Source organism: Oncorhynchus kisutch, linkage group LG5 (assembly GCF_002021735.2).
Source record: "Oncorhynchus kisutch isolate 150728-3 linkage group LG5, Okis_V2, whole genome shotgun sequence".
NCBI lineage: Eukaryota > Metazoa > Chordata > Actinopteri > Salmoniformes > Salmonidae > Oncorhynchus > Oncorhynchus kisutch.
This window is the reverse complement of record NC_034178.2, coordinates 54,292,846-54,308,204: the sequence shown is the minus strand read 5'-3', so window position 1 is coordinate 54,308,204 and position 15,359 is coordinate 54,292,846. Positions and strand designations below refer to the sequence as shown.

The 15,359-nt window shown below is 41.0% G+C and overlaps 1 protein-coding gene and 1 long non-coding RNA gene across 4 annotated transcripts; both read right to left on the bottom strand.

The window, feature by feature from the left end:
* Nucleotides 1-212: 212 nt before the first annotated feature.
* LOC109890253 (peptidyl-prolyl cis-trans isomerase-like 1) lies at nucleotides 213-2,055 on the bottom strand. Of its 3 annotated transcripts, none has more exons than XR_004210075.1 (4): nucleotides 1,629-2,055; nucleotides 1,261-1,428; nucleotides 1,081-1,149; nucleotides 213-974 (listed from the first exon to the last, which is right to left on the bottom strand). XR_004210075.1 is itself a non-coding variant. In XM_020482240.2 (4 exons), exons 1-4 carry the CDS (start codon nucleotides 1,682-1,684, stop codon nucleotides 754-756), a joined length of 495 nt encoding a protein of 164 aa, XP_020337829.1. In that variant the 3' UTR covers nucleotides 213-753. The 3 variants fall into 3 exon arrangements, 1 of the variants encoding a protein (XP_020337829.1); XM_020482240.2 differs by having other exon boundaries at nucleotides 1,081-1,151; nucleotides 1,282-1,428; nucleotides 1,629-1,684; XR_004210076.1 differs by lacking the exon at nucleotides 1,261-1,428 and having other exon boundaries at nucleotides 1,629-2,047.
* Nucleotides 2,056-8,762: 6,707 nt separating this feature from the next.
* On the bottom strand, nucleotides 8,763-14,121 carry LOC116374222 (uncharacterized). Its single transcript, XR_004210074.1, has 2 exons — nucleotides 13,842-14,121; nucleotides 8,763-12,013 (listed from the first exon to the last, which is right to left on the bottom strand). It is a non-coding gene; the product is annotated as an uncharacterized LOC116374222 (long non-coding RNA).
* Between the last annotated feature and the right edge of the window lie 1,238 nt (nucleotides 14,122-15,359).

The window sequence follows — 15,359 nt, the reverse complement described above, 5'->3', positions numbered from 1 at the left end:
CACCAAGCAACAATTTAACAAGCCAACCTGTAAACGAAGAATAAAAAGTTCTAATGGAAGACAACAGTTAAATGAGAGTTCTGTGCCATGACCAAAAAGTTGTTTTCAGTAGGTATCACTACTTACGGTGACCCCGCTAGCAGCCAAGCTAACTGGCTACAGCATTTCAATTGGAGCAATAGTAGAGAGATAAATAACATCTACACACAGCACAATATCGTAAAAATTAATGAAACATTTAATTCGTTTTTTGGTCTTAATTTAAGGTTAGGTATAAGGTTAGCAGTATGGTTAAGGTTAGGTTTAAAATCACGTTCTAAGGTGAGGAATTGGCAGGGTTTATGACTTCCTGGCACCTGCTAAGGGTAGGTGTTAGGTGAACTTGATTAACCCTCAAACTATAGGGAGATTACCAAACATTATAACCAAAACATAATGTGTCCACAACAGAGTAGGCTTTTTTTTTATATCATGTCTTATGAAAAAGACCAACATTACTGTATGTTCTGTTGTTTGTCTCCCTCCAGTGGTAGTCTGTTCAAGTTTCAGGTTGAAATGTATCTGCAATCATTAGATAAACATCAGGCATATTCTCAAGTGTGTCATTTCTACCATGTCACTCAATCATTTTAGTGATAATGACCACAATGGTTAGGCTACATTATTGATTTGAGAATAACAAAATTAATCAAAGGCATAAATCATGACAAAATGACTGTACAAGAAAGTAGTTGCTGGTTGTATGAATGAGTCTCAGCTGGGTACAGTTGTTCTGAGGATTTTTATGTCATCGGCAGGTCGGTCTTGTGAGTTCGTCTCAACCATGCCGACGCGGTTGACAACTGATATAACTTGGCACACCCTCCCAAAGATACTGTGCTTCCCATCCAACCATTGAGTAGGCCCTAGGGTAAGGAAGAACTGGCTTCCGTTGGTGTCTGGTCCTGCATTGGCCATTGCTAAGATCCCTGCACCTAGGGAGGGAGAGGGCGCCATAAGAAAGCAGTAGAGAGCAACATAAAAAATACAACGTTTTGTTACTATGACATGTTTTCTCCTGTTTATAAATTGTATTGTTACCTGTGAATTTCAAGTCAGGGTTTAGTTCATCTTCAAACTGGTTGCCAAATATGGATGCACCACCACGGCCTATAAGCAACATAACATATATATCTGAACATTTCAAAACGTTGTGTCCTGCTGAACACCCCCCTGGTAGTGGAACAATATTTAACAAAACATTCTAAAGAATTTCCCAACCATCTGTATTTGTGTTTATCTGTTCCTGTGGGGTCTCCTCCCTGCAACATGAAGTCCTTGATAATTCGATGAAACTTGTTGTAGTAACCTCTCCTGGCCAACTCAGCAAAGTTTTTGCACATTTTGGGAGCATGTCTCCAGTACAGTTCCACTACAATTGTACCCATTCTGGAACATAAGCGAGGACACGAAATTAAGCTAAGAGCATTCCTTTTCCATGGGATATTAAATTAACCAATGGACAGCAATACATAGCATTTGGTATTGGTTAAACATAATTGAATGGCAAGCATTTGAATAACTCCTAGCTAGCTGCTCATTCATTCAAAACAATAGCTAACGTTAGCTAGTTAGCTACCGGTGCTTACGTTGTCTCCAGGCTCACTGTGGGTGGCTGCCAGGTATCTGGTGGTATTCCCGACATGATGACTAAACAAATGTATAAATAAATGTACTGAATCTGCAAAGTAGCCAAATATTGTGCGATGTATCAATGAAAACTGTATTGCGGCTACTGTGGTAGAAACCAGAAGTAACCTCTGCATGTGCAGGAAATTGCAAACGTGCAAAAATGTTTTTCTTCTTCTTCGTTTTCTTCTTCTTCTTTGTTTTCTTCTTCTTCTTTGTTTTCTTCTTCTTCTTTGTTTTCTTCTTCTTCTTTGTCGTTTTCGTTTTTTCCGTTTTCGCTTTCTTCTTCTTCATCTTCGTATTCGTCTTCTTCTTCTGTGGGTTTTATGGCGGACTACATTCAAAAAGGTGTATTGCCGCCACCAACTGGATGGTTTGAAACCAAAATAAAATATATAGAAATAAATAAATAAATTAATACCTAATATTGAAACTAACTTAATACTTAATACACCCTAATAAAAAATAGTACATTGCCAAAAAACTTCTTCCTTCTTTAAATTCTCCACAGGAGTTGCTGGGCGGGCCAGACAAGGATATCCCTACCGGCCAAACTCTCCCTAACCCAGACGACGCTAGGCCAATTGTAAGTCTCTGGTGGCACAGCTAGTACTGCAATGCAGTTCCCTAGACCACTGCGCCACCTGGGAGGCCCCTTCTATTTTTTTATTGTATTTTTATTTCACTTTATTTATCCAGGTAGGCCAGTTGAGAACAAGTTCTCATTACAACTGAGACCTGGCCAAGATTAAGCAAAGCAGTTCTAATGTAATATTGCATGTAATATTGCATGTAATCTTTCGGCCCCAGGAACCGCTCCGCCGCAATCACTATGATATCCCCTCCACCTTACCTGCCACCCTAGACCAACTTCAATTTGCATACCGCCCCAATAGGTCCACAGACGATGCAATCGCCATTACACTGCACACTTTCCTATCCCATCTGGACAAGAGGAATACCTATGTAAGAATGCTGTTCATTGACTACAGCTCAGCATTTAACACCATAGTATCCTCCAAGCTCATCATTAAGCTTGAGCCCCTGGGTCTCGACCCCGCCCTGTGCAATTGGATCCTGGACTTCCTGACGGGCTGCCAAACCAGGTGGTGAAGGTAGGAAACAAGATCTCCACCTCACTGATCCTCAACACTGGGGCCCCACAAGGGTGCGTGCTCTGCGTTCTCCTGTTCTCCCTGTTCACCCATGACTGCGTGGCAATGCACGTCTCGAACTCAAACATCAAGTTAGCAGACGACACAACAGTAGTGGGCTTGATTACCAACAACGATGAGACAGCCTACAGGGAGGAGGTGAGGGCACCCGGAGTGTGGTGTCAGGAAAACAACCTATCACTCAACGTCAAATAAAAAGGAGATGATCGTGAACTTCAGGAAACAGCAGAGGGAGCACCCCCCTATCCACATCGGTGGACAGCAGTGGAGAAGGTGTAAAGTTTTAAGTTCCTGGGTGTACACATCACGGACAAACTGAAATGGTCTGCACACACAGACAGTGTGGTGAAAAATGCGCAACAGTGCCTCTTCAACCTCAGGAGGCTGAAGAAATTTGGCTTGTCACCTAAAACCCTGACAAACTTTTACAGGCTTTATCACAGCCTGGTACGGAAAACGCACCGCCCATTACCGCCAGAGGGTGGTGCGGTCTGCACAACGCATCACCCGGGGGCAAACTACCTGCCCTCCAGGACACCTACAGCACCCGATGTCACAGGAAGGCCAAAAAAATCAAGGACAACAACCACCCGAGCCACTTCCTGTTCACCCCGCTACCATCCAGAACGCGAGGTCAGAACAGGTGCATCAAAGCTGAGACCCAGAGAGTGAAAAACAGCTTCTATCTCAAGGTCATCAGACTGTTTAACAGCCATCACTAGCACAGAGAGGCTGCTGCCTATATACAGACTTGAAATCACTACCCACTTTAATAAATGTATCACTAGTCACTTTAATAATGTTTACATATCTTGCATTACTCATCTCATATGTACAGTGAGGGAAAAAAGTATTTGCTGATTTTGTACGTTTGCCCACTGACAAAGAAATGATCCGTCTATAATTTTAATGGTAGGTTTATTTGAACAGTGAGAGACAGAATAACAACAACAAAATCCAGAAATGTTATAAATTGATTTGTATTTTAATGAGGGAAATAAGTATTTGACCCCTTCTCAATCAGAAAGATTTCTGGCTCCCAGGTGTCTTTTATACAGGTAACGACCTGAGATTAGGAGCACACTCTTAAAGGGAGTGCTCCTAATCTCAGTTTGTTACCTATATAAAAGACACCTGTCCACAGAAGCAATCAATCAATCAGATTCCAAACTCTCGACCATGGCCAAGACCAAAGAGCTCTCCAAGGATGTCAGGGACAAGATTGTAGACCTACACAAGGCTGGAATGGGCTACAAGACCATCGCCAAGCAGCTTGCTGAGACGGTGACAACAGTTGGTGCGATTATTCGCAAATGGTAGAAACACAAAAGAACTGTCAATCTCCCTCGGCCTGGGGCTCCATGCAAGATCTCACAAGATCTGCAGTTAATACAGGTAATGAGTGAAGAACAGGAGGGCTTCTTAAAGAAGGTCTGTGAGAGCCGGAATTCTTACTGGTTGATAGGTGATCAAATACTTATGTCATGCAATAAAATGCTTACTTAAAAATAATACAATGTTATTTTCTGGATTTTTGTTTTAAGACTCTGTCTCTCACAGTTGAAGTGTACCTATGATACAAATTGCAGACCTCTACATGCTTTGTAAGTAGGGAAACCTGCAAAATCGGCAGTGTATCAAATACTTGTTCCCCCCACTGTACATGCCCGTCTGAAGTTTGCCAATGAAAATCTGAATGATTCAGAGGACAACTGGGTGAAAGTGTTGTGGTCAGATGAGACCAAAATGGAGCTCTTTGGCATCAACTCAACTCACCGTGTTTGGAGGAGGAGGAATGCTGCCTATGACCCCAAGAACACCATCCTCACCGTCAAACATGGAGGTGGAAACCTTATGCTTTGGGGGTGTTTTTCTGCTAAGGGGACAGGACAACTTCACCGCATCAAAGGGACAATGGACGGGCCATGTACCATCAAATCTTGGGTAAGAACCTCCTTCCCTCAGCCAGGGCATTGAAAATGGGTCGTGGATGGGTATTCCAGCATGACAATGACCCAAAACACATGGCCAAGGCAACAAAGGAGTGGCTCAAGAAGAATCACATTAAGGTCCTGGAGAGGCCTAGCCAGTCTCCAGACCTTAATCCCATAGAAAATCTGTGGAGGGAGCTGAAGGTTCGAGTTGCCAAACGTCAGCCTCGAAACCTTAATCACTTGGAGAAGATCTGCAAAGAGGAGTGGGACAAAATGCCTCCTGAGATGTGTGCAAACCTCGTGGCCAACTACAAGAAACGTCTGACCTCTGTGATTGCCAACAAGGGTTTTGCCACCAAGTACTAAGTCATGTTTTGCAGAGGGGTCAAATACTTATTTCACTCATTAAAATGCAAATCAATTTATAACATTTTTAACACGCGTTTTTTTTTTGTTGTTGTTATTCTGTCTCTCACTGTTCAAATAAACCTACCATTCAAATTATAGACTGATCATTTCTTTGTCAGTGTACAAACGTACAAAATCAGCAGGGGATCAAATACTTTTTTTCCTCACTGTATATACTGTTTTTTATACCATCTATTGCATCTTGCCTATGCCGCTCGGTCATCGCTCATCCATATATTTATATGTATATATTATTATTCCATCCCTTTATTTAGATTTGTGTGGATTAGATAGTTGTTGTGGAATTGTTATATTACTGTTAGATATTACTGCACTGTCATAACTAGAAGCACAAGCATTTCACTACACTCACAATAACATCTGCTAACCATGTGTATGTGACCAATAAAATGTGATTTGATATTATTTGATTTCTATCTTCCTGGACCTTTTTTGGGGGGCCTGAGTTCAGAATGGAACTTTACCGCCACCTACTACACAAAAAGTAGAATTCAACTAGATACACAAACTGATTTCCTGTTTTTTATATACACTCATTGGCCAATTTATTTGGTACTCCACCCCATTCACAAACATATTTAGGTCCTACAGAGAGTGAGTCACGTGGCCGTGGCTTGCTATATAAAGCAGGCATACAGGCATCAAGGCATTTAGTTACTGTTCGATTGAACATTAGAATGGGCTAAATGGCATGCCAGGCATGGCCGGCCTCCTGGGCTTTTCACTCACGACAGTGTCTAGGGTTTACCGAGAATGATGCGGCAAACAAAAAACATCCAGTCAGCGCCATTCCTGTCAGCGAAAACAGCTCGTTGATGAGAGAGGTCGAGAAGAAAATGGCAAGAATCATGCAAGGCCACAAACAGGCAAAAAACGGCGCAGAACAACAGTGATCTACAGAGCAGCATCTCAGAATGCACAACTCGTCGGTCCTTGTCATGGATGGGCTATTGCACTCCTGTCAGCTAAAAACAAGAACAAGCGATTCCAGTGGGCATGCGATCACCAACACTGGACAATTGACGAGTGGAATAACATTGCATGGTCTGACAAATCCTGGTTTCTGTTGCGTCATGCTGGTGGCAGTGGCAGGATTTGGCATAAGTAGCATGAGTCCATGGCTCCATCCTGCCTGGTGTCAACGGTACAGGCTGGTGGCGGTGATGTAATGGTGTGGGGAATGTTTTCCTGGCACATGTTAGGTCCCTTGATACCAATTGAGACACGTTTGAATGCCAAAGCGTATCTGAACATTGTTGCTGACCAGCGGGGTCCGACCCAGTACTAGATGAGTGTACCTAATAAACTGTCCACCAAGTGTATATTTCCACAGGTTGGAATAATACTGTGAAATTGTGAAAATTATGATAATGCCCTTTTAGTGTAAGAGCTATTAGAAAAGACCACCTGCAATTTTTGCCTGTTTTGGTGGGGAGGGAGTTTTGGCCTCCCGGTGACATCACCAGGGTTTAAATTTGTTAAATAAATCAATAAGAAAGAGAGTTCCAAATCTCTGTGCCAATAACAGCTAGTTCTCAGTTTCCCCTCACCACTCCCAGATAGTCCAAGCAAAATTCTTGCTTGAGTAATTGCTCTTTGCTAAGGAGCAATGTTTGTTTATTTTTTACAATTTGAATTGAAAACAATCACATCACAGTACTTAATTGTTAGCCAGAAATGATTTGATATAGAGATGTTTAAAAACAGCTGCAATTGACCTTTAAAGTGAGTAGTGATTGAATTTATTGATTTCACTGTAAGAAATATGTTTGCATGTTAATATAGTGATTTTGAATTTGAATAGTTGTGCAAAACTACACTGTATGCAGTTTATAATGATTCATATGATAATGAAAAACACACACAAATACAGCTTGAAGACCTTTAACATAATCAACAAAACACTGTAAGACAAATAACTATTCAAGGCATCCCTAGTCAAAAAATCTTACAAAAGTAGTGATTTTTCCAATAAAATTCTATAAGATTTTCACAACACTATAGGATGTTGTGTCAGCTCTATCAGAATCCTACTGGAATCCTATTGGATCCTATAGGATTTTGATACGTCTTAAATCAGAACTTTTCTTAATTGACCCATTATATTAAAGTTTGTTGTCATTTGTTCCAGTACAATACAACAACATTAATTACAATATTTGATTTAATTGGAAACAACAGGTTTTATTCACCACCACAATAAGGGAGTGATTCAAGGCTACACATTCATTTGGAGTTTGACCACCAGTACAGTACACATTTTTCAACAAAACACTCACTTGAGTTATTTGATTTGATTCTTATTCATGCAACTTATTGTCTTTTGAATTAGAAGACATTACAATATTATATACAATACTAAATACAATTTTACAATAACACAAGATTTGGGGGGATTTTCCCCTTAGAATGTACAGCATATTTACATTTCATATATGCAAAAAAAAGTAGAATGAAAATACATTTTTAGGTACAGTAACACAAAGATATGAACATTCTTAATTTAATATACAGTATAATAGTCAGCTATGCTTTCAAATAGAGAATGTTCTGTTTACCCTCTTCCTGTTGGGATAGGGAGAGGAAAATAAAAACCTAAAGATAATGACACCCGCCCAACTCCTTCCATTCAGGATTGTACCCTCCCTCCCTCCCTCCCTCCCTCCCTCCCTCCCTCCCTCCCTCCCTCCCTCCCTCCCTCCCTCCCTCCCTCCCTCCCTCCCTCCCTCCCTCCCTCCCTCCCTCCCTCCCTCCCTCCCTCCCTCCCTCCCTCCCTCCCTCCCTCCCTCCCTCCCTCCCTCCCTCCCTCCCTCCCTCCCTCCCTACCAAGATTGTAACTCCTCCCCTGCCTCCTTCCCCCCCAGAGCTGTCACCCCTACCCTCCCTCTATCCTTAGAAGGTGCTCCCTCCCCATTTTCCCTATCTCGACATTGCCGGCGGTTCCCCACTATAGGGTCGGCATCTCAAGTGGAAAAGGAGGCAGTTCAACATTGGTTGCTTATGATGTTATTATAGTTGACGTGTCCACTGTTCACGGGTGCTCCATGTGTTAAGCAGCCAAGTTAACTATAGCGTATAGTGTTTCATCCGATAGGATTCCAATACAAGGATCTAATTAGAGGCCAATATGAAAATCCTGTCAGATTTTGGAACCAGTCCTTTTGGACTCTATTGAATAGGATTTTATATACAAGAATCTAATAGAAAAATCTTATCAGTGTGCTGGAGTCTGGTGTAGCGGTCTAAGCTCCCAAATCCGGACCACACATGCCTCCTCCTAGACGGGAGCCCTGGCTTGGCCGACTGTCTGTGCCCTTAACCACTTCACCCTTCTCTATATCTGTCTCCAAATCTGTACTTACATCTGTCCTGGAAAAAAAAAAATAGTTGCCCTACTCAATAATAGAAGCCAAAAGAAAATCCTATCAGATTTTGGAACCAGTCCTATTGGACTCCTGTAGGATTCTGTCCTAGGTACTCGGTACTATCCCATGGGATAAAATCCTATCCTATAGGATAGCTTCCAAAATCGTATTGAATTTTCTTTTGGATTCTAATTGGATATTTTTTTTGGGGGGGGGATCCTATTGGATGTTTTTGACTAGGGATATTGCATACAATAACATAATTCAACACTATTTTTATTTGACCTGCAATTAAACCTTACAAGCCAGTTATGGAAAAAGCCATTGAGGGAAAAAGACATCACATGACCGGATACCAGTTGATTTGTACAGATTGTCCAAGAAACTGACAGAAGAAGAGCGATGAGATACCTTGTAATGGACGGCATTACCAGACAGTATTAGACAGAGTAGCTAGATCTAAACTTGTCTGGTAAGACAACAATTATAAGGTCTAGGTAGGAGCATCAGAGAAAAGTAGCCAGGGTCTTTGTAGCTACAGCAGCTTGTTGACAGACAAGCTGTGAAGAAAGAAGACAGAAATAAGTTGGAGAATTGGAATAGTTAATAGCAACACACCAGTGGTGAAAAGTTTTAAAAAATGTATTGGAGGTAATAATAATTTCTACAATTATAGTAAGACATTTATAATTGGAGCAGATTCTTTGTCATAAGGCAATATTACACAATCTTTAAATTATTTGATCTTTAATGGGACATGCAAAAAAATTATGACATTACAATTTCAGAGTTCAGAATGAGTACACAAAGCTGTGATTAAATTATTGTGTGTTGTTAAACCAGAACTCAGAAGAACAAGCCTTGACAAACACCTCCATCACTTAATGCTTTTGTGTCCACTTTCCACTCATTTGTACAGCCAACCTCTTGTTACAGAACACACAGTTTGAGAACTCTGTTTCTTTGTATACCTTTGTTTTACCTTGACAATCATAATGGTGTTGAATAGGGCAATAGGTTGAGAGTTATAACTGGTTGAGAGTAATGAAAAAAAAAAAACTTCAACGATAGTGAATCAACCTCTCATTTTAGTTTAAATGCAATAATCAGATTCAGCTAATGCCACCGGATTTCACTGGAGAAGAGGAGAGAGAGAGAAATAAAGAGAAAGTGAGAGCAGGAGAGCCATAGAGGTAGTTGTGTTTATTTTTCTCACACAGATCTCAGGTGTCAGCTGCACAATATGCCACGCAGGTACAGTAGGGCCGCTGGACCAATCACGAGCCAACAAAGGCCCAGATTCAGGTCTGACTGGGGGAGGGGAAGAGGAAGTGGCTCTTACTGCAACAGTCATTTCACTGGTATTCTTTAACTACTGGGTGGGGTGGAAAATCTAAACAAAGGGCAGGAGGCAGGGAGGAACTACTTTTCACAAACGGGGGGTTAGGCGGAAGGTGCTCACCACAGACGACGTTTAGGACTTATACCTCATCCTCTTTTCCTATGGGGCTATCTCTGTCAGCCTTTAAAGTCTCGTGTCACCTGTTCTGGATGCTTCCTTCAGCCAGTTGTTCCATCATCATCTTATTCACATATGTAGTCCTTTAAAAAAGACTACCCTACTACAGTCTCCATCTTTCCATGTTCTGAACTTTGAACTGGAGTTCATGTGACTTAGAGTCTACACCTGAGCAATGGCAATGCCAACAGACATAGAGGGTCTCTCTCTAAAACATAGAGTTGACTGAAAACAATTTCCAAACAGTAAAAAACTATTTAACTGTGAACACGTCCTGCTTCAGGTATGCAACAGTGCCATTACACCTATATTGGTTGTTGAGATGGTGTGGTTGTTTGAGGGGCTTTCAGGGGACATCATTACCAGACAGTGTTAGAACACCTGTGTACAGCCCAGCACTGTCAGGTAAGACGTGCTTTGGAAGCCAAAGAAAGGGAAGGTCACCAAAAGCACATAACTAACTATATCCAACCTCAGAGCATATCTACTTCTACACAACCCTTAGAATACTATTCAAACCTATCAGCAACTCATAAGATATTACTACCCAGGATCAAGGGCTAAGAATATACAGTGCTACGTGGGATTGTGTTTCTGTGTTATGTGTTTTTGTCTATGATGCCTGCAGAGGGTCATCATCATCATTACCAGGCAGTATTAGAGGGAGTTATAACATCCAAAACTACCTCGTAAGATGGAGATGGCCATCCAAATATCAATATTTCATTTACAAGAGCAGCACAGATGCAGACAGTGTAAATAGAGGAAGCTACCATACAGGTGGATCCAGAAAAGCACTGCTGTGCGGATTTCTTTGATGTTTTTATTCTATAATTTTGCAACCACATCAGTAGGCTAAGTCATTGTTAATAATTATCCAAACACATCACAACTGGGCTTTTTTATGATCCAAGAACATAAACTATAATTTAAGAGGCTGTGGTTTTACAAAGATTCCTTGAAGTTATGCACCTGCGCTGTTAGCTAAAACAAAGTATGGTAGGCCACTGGGCCCTCGCAAAGTCAGGCCGCAGCTGTAACAAAACGCTACTGTTTTATGCAGGTAATGTAGTATTCTAGAGCACCACAATGGCAGGAATTTCAGAAGATGATTACTCCCATGTCTCGACTAATATGCCTCAAGATCACCTTATCATTGCCACCTTGGCAAACTGCCACCAACATTGAATGCCCTCAATGACACTTCTCGGCAAACATTATACGTTACATAACATCCTACGTACAAACTGTATGCACTGTGCACAATTCATACTGTTCCTGCACCATTGTAGCATTTCAAAATTGGTCTTGTGTTATTTCACCAAATACATATTGTCTGATTACATTAGCCCTTTTATGTAAAGTATCTACATTACTTTCAGTAGTAGAGATTTGATTTCATTCATTGTAGTCTACAAGTAAAATCCTGTTTGAATTCTTTCTTCATGTTCAAAATATATAGCCTCCATTGTTGTCAGAACAAACTTAAAGAAAAGGTTTTTCTCTGAAACAAGCAAATCAAACATTACTTGATGCAAATGTCATGGGATTAGTGGGTTGCGAGAGCGGGAAAGTTGTATGGCGGTGGGCGAAGGTAAAAATGTGGGACAAAAGAGGGAGGGGGAGTATGTAGGAGGGTAAAAAGGGAGGGGACTGAGAAGGAAATCAAACAGCAACACCTGTAATCTTACCATTGTGAATAGAGCAGTAAAGGAAGAATGTAAAAAGAAAAAAGTGAGGAGTTGTCGAGGGAGAAAAGAGAGGGGAAATATCTCAAATTTCCCCCTGGAGCCCGAGAGAGCCACATCCAGTCTCTCTCTGGTCATTCAAGACCCCATGAAAGGCAAAACCCACAGACATGCCCTGCTCCCTCCTAGTCTTCAGCCAGGCAGCATTTCAGTAGACAGAACAGCACTAGAGGCCCTCCAAGGGAGAAAAGGAGAGAGGGAGACAAAAGAGAGAAATTATCTTTTAGGGGGCTGAAAGAACAGTTAAATAAGGAAGCAATTGATACACAAGAAATCTATATATTTGGCATCTATCAGATAATAATCTGATGCTCATCCCTAGTCTAGTCCCTAATCCATTTTTGGGGCTAAGGAAGATGTGACATTTTATTCTCCTTTTATGAAACATGATGTTTTCAATACTCCGGAGTAAACCTTTACAATAGGTTTTACATGACCTTTTAACAATAAAGACCTGTTTTCTTGAATAATCTAATTAAACTCTAAATTGTAGTTATAGTATATTGATACATTTCAAGTGACACAAGTATAGTAATGACTTTACATCATATCCAGTTGTATGCATAGATGCAAAAATCTACTTTGCTTTAAAGGCAAACGGGTAATTCAGCATCTGCATGGTCACTGCCTAACCTGAGCGCTTTGCATGCGTGAACAAACAGAAATTAAACAAAGGACTCAACCGGTTGCTTAGTCATTCAGACAAAATGGCTGCATGGTCTTAACCACACAAAACCAATCCATGCAATCCACTACCTGACCTCTCACCTGTGAAGGCCATTAAACTTGTATACACTTTCAACACATATATTTGAGGCTAGGCACATTGCCACTTCACAAAATGTATATTATTCTCGCAGGAAGACATTCTAAAAAGCCTAGCAACAATGACCTCTTGGGAAAATGACATTATCACCACCTGTAGATGACTGGTGTTAGTTGTGTATACAGTAGCATCAGCTACAGTTTTAATGCATTTTCCTATTGTATCTTCCACATTCCCAACCATGATATCCATTGTTGCTTATATTTAAGTAAGTAACTGCTGGCCTATGCAAGTAATGGAATAGCACAAACAAGGCAAGACTGCAACTGTTCTTTATAAACCAACAATTATCAAACCAGAGATTCAGATTGAGCAGTGAATTCTTACTTTAGTTTAGGCCAATAACTACGCAACTTAATGTATGTCTATTGACTTACAGAACTTGCATGAGGAGGGGGAAAACTCTCATTTAGTCTCATCTCTAATCATACCAGTTAAAAACAAGTAAGAACAAGCCTGACTAGACCCTTTTGAAGTTATTATTAGATAAGACAAGCATGCCAGTTACATCTATTATACTGAAAAGAAGAGGCCCTTTCACTCTCCACCTTTTCCCCCCTTTAAATCTGGAGCCTAACAATTGTCTGTGTAGAATACAAAATAATTGAATAGAGAAACTGTCTCCTTACAGCATATCAACAACAACATAAAGTCAATTCATCCATGAGAACAGCATACTTTGCTTATCCTGCACATAGTAGAATTTAGAAACTTATGACAAGACTCTTTCTGTTTAGACCTATGTGCCCTAACTGGTTTGTCTAGTCAAAGGATAGATTTTTTCCTGTTTTGTACCACCATTCTCCTCTGTTTAGAGCACAAGCTCGGGAGAGAGGCTTTCCTCAGTGATGACAGGTGTCTCTTATCTGTTGCCATCTCAGTCAAACACCCTTCAAATCTGGATTTATTTTCCATTTGAAAAATCACATTACAGATAAATACTGAAGTAAAACAGGAAAATATCAGCATACTGCCATTAAAATAATATTCTGTGATAGTGATTTTATAAAGTATTTCAAAAAGTCCCTTGTGTAAAAACCGGGTTATAGTAATTAAGAAAACTCAGTACAAAGATAGTACTGTTTAAAAACTTTGGTTTTATAATTACAAGTTACCCTATCCTTCCTTGTAGCAGCCAGAGAGCCAGAAGCCATAACAAGAGATACTATTGTGTTACCGGGTCTTGTTGCTAGAGAGGCTTTTCTTCCTCTTCCCTCTTTCCTCCTCTTGCTGAAGGACGAATGATTTCTTGCATGCCTGGGTCAGATTCAAAAGGCAGAGAGGCCTCCGAGATCCAGGAGATCAGTTAATCAGTAGATGTCAAAGGAAGGCAGAAAGGCAGACACCAGAGGTAGAGGTGATGTCCATTGTTGAGGGACTCCGGAGTGGTGGTGATGTTACCTGAACAAGCTCTTAATGTGAAGAGTCTGAGTTTGTAAAGGTTTTGGTTTACATGTACACCTACCAGCCCTACCCCAATGTCTCTCTGTGGTGTAACCAATCACCTTGCACCAAGCACCTAGCAGGTGCGTGCATCTCCTTTGCTGTGATTCGTCGGTCCAGCCTACCGAGAGTTCACTAGGGTATGTGTGTTCGTGCATGTATGACATCAGCTTTACAGTCGAGAACCACGCCCTACCCCGGCAGGGCTTCTCTTCCTCGTCTGAAACACACCTTTCCCCCCTGACCTGAGCTTGTGTTAAAGAGTAAAATGAATGAACAAAGTGCATTGATATACAAAATAACATAATAATGTAACTCCCAATGGAGTGTAACACAGTAAAAGGTATAAGTATTAGTAAAAGCTTGAGGTAAAAGTACATTCTTGGTCAGTCTACTATACATGCATCTCTCTAATCTACAGTGCCTTGCGAAAGTATTCGGCCCCCTTGAACTTTGCAACCTTTTGCCACATTTCAGGCTTCAAACATAAAGATATAAAACTGTATTTTTTTGTGAAGAATCAACAACAAGTGGGACACAATCATGAAGTGGAACGACATTTATTGTATATTTCAAACGTTTTTAACAAATCAAAAACTGAAAAACTGGGCGTGCAAAATTATTCAGCCCCTTTACTTTCAGTGCAGCAAACTCTCTCCAGAAGTTCAGTGAGGATCTCTGAATGATCCAATGTTGACCTAAATGACTAATGATGATAAATACAATCCACCTGTGTGTAATCAAGTCTCCGTATAAATGCACCTGCACTGTGATAGTCTCAGAGGTCCGTTAAAAGCGCAGAGAGCATCAGGAAGAACAAGGAACACACCAGGCAGGTCCGAGATACTGTTGTGAAGAAGTTTAAAGCCGGATTTGGATACAAAAAGATTTCCCAAGCTTTAAACATCCCAAGGAGCACTGTGCAAGCGATAATATTGAAATGGAAGGAGTATCAGACCACTGCAAATCTACCAAGACCTGGCCGTCCCTCTAAACTTTCAGCTCATACAAGGAGAAGACTGATCAGAGATGCAGCCAAGAGGCCCATGATCACTCTGGATGAACTGCAGAGATCTACAGCTGAGGTGGGAGACTCTGTCCATAGGACAACAATCAGTCGTATATTGCACAAATCTGGCCTTTATGGAAGAGTGGCAAGAAGAAAGCCATTTCTTAAAGATATCCATAAAAAAGTGTCATTTAAAGTTTGCCACAAGCCACCTGGGAGACACACCAAACATGTTGAAGAAGG